The sequence below is a fragment of the Plectropomus leopardus genome, chromosome 9 (assembly GCF_026936395.1).
Source record: "Plectropomus leopardus strain MGB_pleo_1.0 chromosome 9, ASM2693639v1, whole genome shotgun sequence".
Lineage (NCBI taxonomy): Eukaryota > Metazoa > Chordata > Actinopteri > Perciformes > Serranidae > Plectropomus > Plectropomus leopardus.
Genome location: NC_142184.1, coordinates 1,809,558 through 1,821,657, shown reverse-complemented (window position 1 = coordinate 1,821,657; position 12,100 = coordinate 1,809,558). Strand labels below are relative to the sequence as shown.

The following is a 12,100-nucleotide window of genomic DNA, read 5'->3' as shown; positions in this document are numbered from 1 at the left end:
ACAATTCAACTTCATATATAATGACACCTTCAGCATTTTAATTTTAACATTAAAAAATCTTTACTGAACATTAAAAACACTTGAATAATAAATGTTTAACAGGCTCCTAAAATAGACCAAATATTTACATCAGTTTCTGTACAAGTCGAACAGACCTGAACAAACAGAGAAAACAGAGGAAAAAAAGGAAATATGATTTATAAAATAAAAAACAGTCAACTCATTCACCTCCTAAAAAACAAACAGGTATAAAATGTACTATATAAAATTTATAAAATTTTACACACATTATTTACATTCACAAGTCCAGTGATCCAGCTTTGTGTCTGTGGGCATGTGTGAGCAGAGCAAGGCATCCATAGTGTTTACATTATTATTACTATCATTATAATAATAATTATTACTACTATTATTTATTTTTATCATTATTGTTCTTGCTATAATAATTATTATTATCACAATAATAATAATGATAATATACATTTTTTCTTTTCTTTTATTATTATAACTATTCTAATTTTTGATGAGAAGTTAAAAAAACATCTAAAAGCCAAAAACCAGAACCAAGCATCCATGTGGACCAGAGCTGCTGCTCCTTTTTTCCCCAATAATCAATTTGTAAACACTAATTAATTTCTGATTAGAATTATAGGTTTATAAAAGTATACAGCGACTCCTGAATGACACTGGAAGGAGGTTTTTCCTGTGAAGCACAAATGAATATTTTAATGGTGATCAGAGCGTCAACGTGTTTGTAGAGGATACATTTTGTCTCCCTCTCAGTCTCTCTGAGTCAAAACACAGCAGAGACGGAGGACAGAGACGGAGGACAGAAACAGGGGACGTGATTCCTGTTTGTTGTGTTTAGATACTGAAGTCACTGAGCTGTGATCGTCCTTAAATCAGGGACACTAAACTCGCTTTGCTCAGGGGCCACTGTCACAAAATGACAGGGGATCAGGGGCCAGAAGCAGCAACCCCACACATGTACAAAGGATTTAAGGACGTTCCAAGGACTTAATAATATTTACAAAATATTTGGGCATTTGTAGAATTTTAGAGCATTTCTTGAGATTTAAGCACATTTCAAGGATTTTAGGACATTTCTGGGATGTTAAGACGCTGCAGGACTTTTCGGATGTTTGTAGGATTTTCAGACATTTCAAAGATTTCAGTATTTTCGTAGGATTTTAAAACATTTCCAGGATTTTTCTAAAATTTTTGGATTTTCTAGGACATTTCAAGGAGTTTCAGATGTTTGAAGGAATTGAGGACATTTCTATTATTTAATATTAATTCTGTGATTTTAGGACATTAGGGTCTTATCTGTGTCCTCTGTCGGGGGGTGTGTGGGATCCTCCTCTGGCACTTTTTTTGATCATTGAGCTCTATTTTGATGCTGTTTTATGCACTCTGAAACCTTATGGATACTAAGAGTACAAAAACTATTCCCAGTGTGAGTTACTTTATTTTCATTGCTAATCATAAAATGGTTGTGGGGCCAGATTTGGCCCACGGGCCGTATGTTGAGTATCACTGGGATAAAGGTTTGATAACTTTAGAGGACAATGCAAACGAATTGGGATAACAAATTCAAAATAACAAAAACTTCATTGATCTTTATATGATAGTGAGATGATGAATGACGAGGTATGTGTCTTTTATTCTGTCCTCATCCTGAGGGCGGCGTCTCAGTCAGCTCGACTTTAGTCACATGACACCATGATCCAGGTAAACTAACACATCTACTGGACACTCTGTGCTTACTTCGAGGTATCTGTTTTTCTCTCGCACGGCTCAATCACAGAGCGGACAGGAAGGACTGGACGATCACAGAGACACTGAGGAGGATCAGGAGGGGCGTGGCCTGAAGGAGAGGGGCGGAGCTCTTTAGTTTCAGTTCCACGGGCCAGTTGTCGCTCAGCTCCTGCGCCTGACAGACAGAAGGACAAAGAGTCAAACATCCGTCCACCGGTTTCTGTGTTACACATGAAAAACATTTACAGGAAAAGACGATAAGAGATTTTTACTATTAATGATGATGCAGTTTGAGACACTTTAAGGGACTGTTAAGGGACTAACCCTAACCCTAACCACTAAATAAAAAAGATGATGTCACAGTGAAGAGAGACACACAGTCTGTCTGTCCCTCTCTCTCTGTCTGTCTGGCTGTTCCTCAGTCTGAGGGACAGCCAAACAGACAGACAGACAGAGGGACAGACAGAGAGAGGGACAGACAGAGAGACAGAGAGAGGGACAGAAAGACAGACAGACAGACAGAGAGAGGGATAGAAAGACAGACAGACAGACAGAGAGAGGGACAGACAGACAGACAGACAGACAGAGAGAGGGATAGACAGACAGACAGACAGACAGAGAGAGGGACAGACAGACAGACCTTTGCTTTGTTGAGTTTGAACTCCTTGACGTAGTTGAAGACCTTTGCAGAAAACGGAGTGATGGCCTTCAGGAAGGGTTTCCCATGAACCACAAACCTGAAACACACACACACACACACAAACACACACACAAACACACACAATATAGGTACAATGTTCCTAAAAACCCAAACTCACAAACCCACAAGTCTTCACTCCTCTTCACCTCCCTTCGTCCCTCTGTCCGTCTGTCTCATGCCTACCTGTCGTAGGCGCAGGTGGTGTCCTCTGTGATGGTGGTGTCCACTTTGTCTCCGATCAGCCAAGAGAAACTGGAGTTGGTAAACAGCCGGATCTTCTTCTTGTCAGCTCGGGTCAAGTGGGAACAGCCGGCGTGGAAATCTCCCAGGAACAACACGTGCTACACACACACACACACACACACACACACACACACACACACACACACACACACACACACACACACACACACACACACACACACACACACACACACACACACACACACACACACACACACACACACAACATCAGTTTCCCCTTCCTGCGTTCAGGCTCCCTTCACGAGCTATTTGACCCTTTGAAAGTTGAGCAAATTAGTTTGAATTTTAATTTTAATTTTATGTTTAAAATTACATTATTGTAATCTATTAAATTAATACATATATTGTTTTTTAGCACTTTTTAGGTCATTTTGTTGTTTGTTCTTGTTTTTATTTTTTCTTATTTTTTAGATACATTTATATATTTTATTTATTTATTTATTTATTTGCTTGAGGTAAGGAAATTTTCTCTTAATGTTTCTACTAATTTCAGAGTAACTTTTCGGTCATGTTTGATCAAATTTCAGGCTAAAAAGTTTAATATCATGACAAATCAAACTTTCATGACACATAATTATTATTATTTGTGCTAAGATCAGGATCACTGCAGCAGCCTGACGCTGACGTCAGCCGGCACACTCTTCCTTCATATCGAGTCCCGTCTCCTCACCGTGTTATTCCATTTCTTGCTGACTTCCAGAAAGACGTCGTAGAGACGGTCGATCTCCTGGACGGCCTGACGGGGCTCAGTGTGCAGAGCCACCAAAATAAACTTCTTGATTGCTGCAGGACAAAAATTTTTATAAAAGAGCGAGTGAGGGATAAAGTCAACATGTCAACATGACAGCTCCATGAAAGTTTAACTTTTCAGTCTGGATCGCCCCCTGGTGTCTGACTGCAGTATAGGTCATAAATCCCGCCCCCTTATGGAGACTAAAACCAACAAAATCAAAATAAATAATTAAACATGTCCTAATATAAATTAAAATGCCAATATTTATTTAATTTTCCAATTTTATATATCAATCTATTTATTTTTGTATTTATTTGCTCATTCATTTATGTATTGTTTTAATAGGTGAAATGTTGACGCCCCCATGGCATATTGGCCAAAAAAAGGAAAAAGAGGTAAATATGAGGGGAAATAAATGAAGAAAGAGGCAAATGAAAATAATACATAAATAAATGCATAAATAATTACACAAAAAAAAAACATCTTCAAAATAATAAAGAAATATGTAAAATAAAAAATAAAATGGATAATTCAATGAAAAAAATAATAAATACGAATAAATGAATGAATAAATACATAAATGAATAAAGAGATTTAATTAATTAACTCATAATAAAATAATTGAATAAGCTGCTTTGGCTGAAAAGATAAATCTGCTGTGTTTTGTGTCCACTGACCAGTTTTGCTGCTCTGAAACTGAACGCTGAACGGCTCTCTGACGAAGGACTGTGTCTTCTGGTATTGATGCTTATCTGTCACATTCACTGTGTCCGTCCTGTTTGGACAGAAGAAGACAGAAGACATCAGACTTACAGGTGGAGGAATGCCACTTAATCTGTCACTGATGAGCTATTTGCTTCTTATATGACTGAGCTTTGGCTCCAAGACTCTCTGAAAGAATCAGAATCAAAATCTGAATTATGTTATTGATGGTACGGAGGGAAAACTGTGAGGAGGGAGGGAAAGGAGGGAAAGACAAGAAAAAGAAAGTAAAAAGAAAAACAGAAAGACAGAAAGAAAGAACCGTGGAAGTTTTTTCACTGATCGTCTTATTGTCATTTTTAGTTTCATAAAACCTCCCTCGGGCTGAGAGTTTATCTCGGGCCGTACTCACAAAAAGGCAGTTGCTCTGAGTGAATAAATTCTGAGAAAATTCTTAAAATTATTTCTAAAATGATGACACATTTTGTAAGAATCTTCATCTCAGTCCGCCTGCAGGATTGAGGCGGATATATTGACAGAAAGTGAATATAATCATTCTAATTAACATTTTTATTTTCAGCTGATCGTACACTAAAGTAAACACACTGATTTTATCAGATTCCTTTGTTTCACATATTGATGTGTTTTTTCAGTTGACCTCCTTGCTTGTATTTTTCAGGCCGAGTTCTCTGTGAGTTTTCTCAGGTTGCTGTGAGTTTGGTCACCAGCAGGTGCATCGCTGTGTCTTACCTGTAGATGAACACGTACTGCTGCATGTCCTTGGGAGAGTTTCCCAGACTCTTGCTGGACACGGCCTGGTAGCTGTAATCGTCATACCTCAACACAACACAAAGACAAACTGCTGATTACTCAAACGAAGCAGGGAGACAGAAGTCAATACAGCAACAGTGTCCACCTCCACTCTGAGCACCGTCCCTCAGCGGCGGGGAGTTTATTAGAGGTTTATTTTTGATGATAAAACAGATTTCCCTTCACACTTTCACACTTCCTCACAGATTTATCCTGACTTCAAATCGTCGCACAGCCAGTGGCTGAAATTTCCTGATGTCTTTTTCTTTAAGTTGAATGATTTAAACTTGCAACATAAATGATAAACTAAAATGAGTCATAACAGATAAAACCAAATCTATTTTACAGAATATTCCCTTAAAACAGGTATTGTTGTGCTTGTGTGTACGTGTGAAAAGTCACTGCGGGACATAAACCAGTTCCTCTACATCTCAGTTTCTTTAACCTTTGAGTTTTACGTGGTGACAGAGCGCCTCACGAATGAGTCCTTAAAACATGGAAATGAGTTAGCATTTTAGCACCTCTGGTTCCCGCGTCTCAAAGTCAATAGCTGTGTTCGAAACAGTAGACAGAGAATAGTGCGAGAGTGAGTAAGCGAATGGTTTCAAAAACATCTGTTGTGTGTTTTGGATGGGTTTTTGGTTAGATGCCATAAAGCAGAGATACACAACATACAGCCTGCAGGCCAAATTTGGCCCCTGATAGGGTGCCGGGTGGCCCCACAACCATTTTCTAATTCTCAATAAAAATAAAGTGATTCACACTGGGATTTTGTTTTTTCACTTTTAGTATCCATAAGGTGCCAGAGTGCATAAAAGAGCATCAAAATACAGCTTGTTGATCATAAAACAGTGGAAGTGGAGGATCCCCCACACCCCCCGACAGACGTCCTAGCTAAGACCTTAATGCCCTAAAATTCAACAAATGTCCTAAAATCCTGGAAAAGTTCTAAAATCTTAGAAACGTGCGAAAATTCCAGAAATGTCCTAAAATCAGAGAAATGTGTTGAAGTCTTAGAAATGTCTAAAATCATAGAAATGTCTTAAAATCGTTGAAATGTCCTGAAATCCTTGAAGCGTCCTAAAATTAAAAAAGGTCCTGAAATCAGAGAAATGTCCTAAAATCCTACAAACGTGCTACAACCCCAGAAATGCACCTAATATCGTGGAAACATCCTAAAATCCTAGAAACATGTATGGTGCTGCGAATGGCCCCTGGTCTTCTATCAGTTTTCAAAAGTGGCCCCTAAGCAAAGCAGGTTGAGCATCCCTAACACAAGGTCTGTGGTTAACACAAGCTGACTTTTACGTTTTGTTCTACGACATAAAGTCCATCAGTGAATGCCCCGCTGTGAGCTTTTATGTGTCTTAAAAAAGGCCGTCATTAACAAGTGGCCAAATGAGACTACAGAACGTTGCCGAACCTCGTTTTGCAGCCTCGCTGCGGCGGTGATGTTAGGTCATGTGACCGTGGTGAAGTTCATTTATAGCCCAACTTTAGTTTTTTCCTTCTGGTGATTGCATTTAGGCCTAAAAAAGTGTAGTTCATTTCTTACATTCATTACCTTACTGAACAAAACGTGTAAGTGTCATGAACATGTGTTTACCACAGATCTTATTTTCTGCAACACTCCAAAATCCAATGAAAAATCCCGTCGGGTTTTAGTTCAGGGTCGCCTGCAGAAAAACATCATCCCTGAGGCACTCTATTACCACTGGCAGGTGCACGACACCTTAAATCTCGCCTCACCAAAGTCCTGATTTAATATTTAAGGCATCAACTCGGAATAACTCAACTGTTGGGACAGCCCAGTGGTGGGAAATAGTTGACCACATTTACTCAAGTACAGTACACAAAACTACTGTACTTTACTGAAGTATTTTAATTTCATTCAGCTTTCTATTTATCTCAACATTTCAGAGGAAAATATTATATTTTTCACTGCACTGAATGTATCTGATAGCCGATGATCACTTTAAATGGACATGATGTGATAAGATTATGAAATACAAAACAAAGTTAAAAATTTAACCAGTCTCTCTCAAAATTCCTGGGCTGATGACCAAATAAATGCCTGCAATACTGGGTGACACTTCACTGTGTTGGGGGGTAAAAGTTTCACCAAAATAACATTTCCAATCTTAACTTCTCATAGGGTTTAATTTTAATTTATCCAACGTGTACAAAGTACAAGTTTCTTTTTTTTTTCTTCTCTCACATTAAATATCTGACGACCCCTCAGATACATCTGGTGACCCTTTGGAGGGGCCCGATCCAAAGGTTGGAACCCACTAAACTAAACTATTAAATTAAAGTAGTGCAAACTAGCTCCACCCGAAGCAGCTACGGCAGTAACATGCTGCTTTAACCCTTTGAAACCTGAACAAACTGGCTTGATTTTTTTCAAAAACAAGGTGAGAAGGCAATGAGCAATGACAGAAGAAATGACCTGGAAATCTGTACAAGAAAATTACCTAAAACATAGTATTAAAAACACACACATAAAGGAAAAGAAAGTAAAAAACAACAACACAGAAGTGATCTGAAAATATGCTTAAAATTAAAATAATTGTATAACCTAATTTAAAATATATATTGTCTGTCAACAATCTATTAAAATTATTTTTCCTTTGCTCTTCTTTTTCTTTTTCCCTTTTTCTTTTTTTTCCCCCAGGACATTTTTCTATAGTTTTTAAAAAATGATTTCCTTAATCTAAAAGCTTGCAATTTGTGGAACATTTCTTATCAAGTTGGTCATTGCCTTTATTTTTTACTCTATTTTTGAAAGACATCTCACCAAGGCATCTGAAAGTTTTCTGTAGGGCAGTTGATACTTTTAATACCTTGATCTTAATAATAATTCTGTATTTTTACTTATGCAGGATTTTAAATGCAGAACTTGTACTTGTAATGGAGTATATTTAAATTGTTATTTTGGTATTTTGAGTAAAGGATCATAGCACTTCTTCCACCACTGGGACAGCCCTCAGTTAGCTCTGATATTAGCCTTTGCACATTTTCCCTTAAAATGATGTTCGATTCCCACAGATCCACACATGCACAACAACCTCCAGTTAGACGGTTTACTATGCAATGAAACATGTAGCAACCATGCTTATTGTCCCATGTGGGTTAGTGGATTATACCCTCAAAATGGTCCTGATGGGCATGCGCGTGTTTGGTAAGAAGAGTGCTTGCAAATCCCAAATTTTCATAGACATAACCATCTTAAACTCTGTGAGCAGACCGGAACCAGAGAAGAAATTATTCACCAACAAGTTTGACATCACCAGAAAGAAAGGAGCTGCCTCCTGTGCAAAGCAAATCAGCGTTTCAATGACATAATTTGGGTTAAATTGGGCCATTTCTAAAGTGGAGCCAAAACATGGTGCATGTGCCACCATCCACTAAAAAACAGTCAGTTTTAGTGGAAAAATGATTTATTTGGATATTAGCACTAGTGGAATTAGTACTTGACAAGTTAAAACAAATGTAAGTTGGTGTTAAAAATGATACTCCAGTAAAAGTACATAAGAATACTCCTGTACAAGTCATAATTCAGATCGATTTTCTGCTCCATCTCTTTAAATCACCTCTCTCTAACCAAACAAACAGTTTGTTCTAAGTTCTGATCTAATATTAGTTATATTCATCACTAGCTAACTGATAACTTGAATTGAGCACAATATCTGAATGTGGCGTCCCACTTGGCGTAATACTTGGCCCCCTAATTTTCTGTGTCGACATCTCAATCGAACTTTCAAGAATTTAATGTTTTGCTGACGACACTCAAATCTATGTTTCTGTTGCAGCAAATGACCCTCCCGGCTTCATAATATGTATGTTTGATTGAAAAGAAGACGAAAACGTTCCCTAACAGTTTTTGAGAACACAGATAACTGAATTATTGTGCAGTATACGGTTCTGATATTTCTTTAAAAGACACTTAAATAAACTGAAGTATGTCAAATGTTTTATATAATGTCTCAATCGTGCCACAAAATTATGCATTTTTCTTGAAAAACAAAATCCCAATTTAACCCTTAAATTATCATCAGATGTAACACTTTATTTTGGTCAGTCAGTTGAAAAGGGCAGTTTTAACAACAACAAGACAATCCTTGATTACCATTAGTGGTCTATATTAAGGTATATTTCTCATCACCACCTGGCTATGATTAACAGCAAATTGGGCTAAAAAAAAACAACTTTGCATTTTGGAAACTACAGAATGGAGATAATGTTCTGCAGGTCCATGAGGTCTTTAGCTTAGCTTAGCATAAAGACTGGAAGCTGTGGGAAACTGCTAGCCTTGCTCCATCAAAAGATTTACATGCTGTGTCTTTGTTTTAGCCTAACAAAATGTAATGTCCTGTAACGTATTTTTGTACCACAAAGTTAGCACTGCTCTGTTTCCCTCGACAAAAACCTAACGGGATTGTCAAATGGAATTTTCAATTATGGCCAAAAATAAGCTCTGTGACGAACACAAGTTTATGATGCTTTCAGGCTATAAACCAACTACAGCGTGATTTCACGACTTAAACTTCACCAGCCTGAATTGTTCAACTCTCTCTGTATGTGTATGTAAACTTCTTTTCTTCTTTTCTTTTCTTTTCTTCTTTTGCACGTTTTCAGTAAACCAGATTAATCATTTTAATTAACCGCTTGAATTGTTGGATGCTGTGATTTTTCATTTTTGATGGAGCTCAGCTGGCAGTTTTGATATTAAGTTCTGGTTGAACTTCAGCTGACATGAGCTACTCTAACATTGACTATCCAAAAATAAAGTGTTACCCAGTATTACAGGCATCAGGATTAGTAAAGAGTGTAAATAAAGGTGACTAAGATGATTAATGTTGATTAGAGGATGTTCCACATGCTGATAAAATCCACTGTACCTGTCAGTTGGCCTGTTGGAGGCAGACAGCAGACACACGATCATCACTATATTATATTAACGTACATGATGCAGTTACAGCAGTGTTAGCGTTACTGTCTGAGCACATTCTGTTTTTTATTCATCATAGTATGTGAAGTTTTGTCAATTAGTCAAACATCTGATTCTGTATCCAAATTCACCTTTGACAGCTTTTGTTATTAAATAACTCATTAAACTCATTAAAAACCTCAATTTCAAATGTGCACAGATCAACAACAACCAGCAAAGATATTGACAATATGTGATATCACAGATACTGAATATTGTTTAAAAATAGCCTAAGTCATGTCGTTTTTGAAAGTCTGCTGATATCTGCAACTATTGACTCGTTTATTCACCTTTCTAAGCAATAAAGGCACATTTTAAAATGGTTTCTGAGCAGGAGGTGATGGCTTCATTAATGGATAATAACGTATAGTATTATCATCATCATCATCATCATCATCATCATCATCATCATCATCATTATTATTATTATTATTATTATTATTATTATTATTATTATTATTATTATTATTATTATCATTATCATTATCATTATTATTATTATTATCATTATTATTATCATCACAACAGGCTGAAGACCGCTGATAACAGACTACAAACTGCAGACTGGAGACTGCAAACTATAGACTACAGACTACAAACTGCAGACTACTGACTACAAACTGCAGACTACTGACTACAGACTGCAGACTACAGATTGCAGACTACAAACTGCAGACTACAGACTGCAGACTATTGACAACAGACTGCAGACTGCAGCAGTGAGTGAATGTGACCTGATTCAGCAGTTTTCTTTGTACCTGTTGAGAGAAGCCAGCAGAGCCTGGATGGCTTTACCGTCAGGATCCATGACCTCCTGCAGGAGACAGATATCATACCGAGACAAAATCTGCACACAGACAGAGAGACAGACAGACAGACAGACAGACACATGGACATGTTACAGCTGCTCAAGAGACAGAAGCAAGAGAAATGCAAACACAGTAATTTGACAGATAAAAAAATGATTTAAAAAATACAAATAAAATACTATCAATAAATCATCATTTATTTGTCACACGTAAATTACACAAGGTCTCCAGTGAAATGTGATCTCATCAGCTTCTTTAACAATTTCAAACCTGAGCAAACTGGTTTGACTTCTTTCAAAATCAGGGGGAAGAAGCAACAAGCGAATTCACAAGGTATGTGTATGTCTTACCCGTGTCATTGTGTGTCGCATTGTGGGATTTGATGCTTTTGCAAAGTTGAATTTCTGTGCATTGAAGGCGCAGATCCTGAATCCTGAGGTTGTTGCTCCATCGACCGGCAGGGTGAGGAAAGAGAGGAGGAAGAGGAGGAGGAGGGGAAGATGAGGAGAGCGCCCCCTCATGGTTAAACTGTGGAGAAAACAGAAAGACAGTGTCGTGTGTGGATTTTAACGTGCAGAGGGAGGCCAGTTTCTATAGTCATTTAATGTTTAAGTTGTATAGAGATTTTTTATTAACCCTGGAGACTGTTTGTCCCATTTTACATGCTCTTCATTCTTCAGTTTTGGATAATTTTGGCTGTGTTTATGCATATGGCGTTTATTTTGGCAAGATTGTGCTGGATCATCCCAAAAAATAATCTATTTGACATGTAGATTACTGAAAATAGTTATTTTTTTCACCATCTAAAAACATAGCGCCATCATGACAAAAAAAATGGTATTCAAAGGGTTAAAATTCCGAAAATTAATGAATGTTTGACATTTATGATGAGAACTGATGTTCATTAAAAACGTAACTCAATGGAAAAAGAAAATAATATTCATGTATATTGTTTTTTTAAGCTTGATTTATCTTGATATATCAATGATTACAGTAAAAAGTAAAAACAGAAATTATTGTTGGATTTTCAAATTTCCAATAGTCCTAAAACACATCATGAGGTGTGAACACTTCATACATTTAGGAGGTTTAAGGAAAAATATTATTAGCTTAAGGGGCGTTCAAAAAAACAAGCAATAACTAAAGAACCTATTCTTTTTTTGAAACATTCACAATATATTCATTCATATTTACATCCAGCATATTTATAAAATATCAGCGGCTGAAGCATCAGACACCGAAGATTAATGACACCACTGACATTAACTCTCAGTCAGGTGCTTCGAATGTCTCTGTGAAGTGAACCCAAACGTGACACAACACGGTGAGTCAGT

At 37.2% G+C, this 12,100-nt stretch overlaps 1 protein-coding gene across 2 annotated transcripts in view; it reads right to left on the bottom strand.

Annotated features, from left to right (window-relative positions):
- Positions 1 to 35: 35 nt before the first annotated feature.
- The window catches only part of LOC121939993 (deoxyribonuclease-1-like 2), an 18,424-nt gene continuing 6,359 nt past the window's right edge, over positions 36 to 12,100 (bottom strand). Inside the window, exons 3-11 of one of the 2 annotated variants that reach the window (XM_088081655.1) lie at positions 11,117 to 11,294; positions 10,716 to 10,804; positions 9,869 to 9,880; positions 4,908 to 4,994; positions 4,133 to 4,230; positions 3,393 to 3,505; positions 2,642 to 2,799; positions 2,399 to 2,495; positions 36 to 1,933 (exon numbers count right to left, since the gene is read on the bottom strand). In XM_088081655.1, the coding sequence (XP_087937781.1) occupies positions 1,802 to 1,933; positions 2,399 to 2,495; positions 2,642 to 2,799; positions 3,393 to 3,505; positions 4,133 to 4,230; positions 4,908 to 4,994; positions 9,869 to 9,880; positions 10,716 to 10,804; positions 11,117 to 11,287 (957 nt within the window). In that variant the 5' untranslated portion in view covers positions 11,288 to 11,294 and the 3' untranslated portion in view covers positions 36 to 1,801. The remainder of the gene's footprint in view (positions 1,934 to 2,398; positions 2,496 to 2,641; positions 2,800 to 3,392; positions 3,506 to 4,132; positions 4,231 to 4,907; positions 4,995 to 9,868; positions 9,881 to 10,715; positions 10,805 to 11,116; positions 11,295 to 12,100) is intronic. The other variant, XM_088081656.1, reaches the window with a different exon arrangement.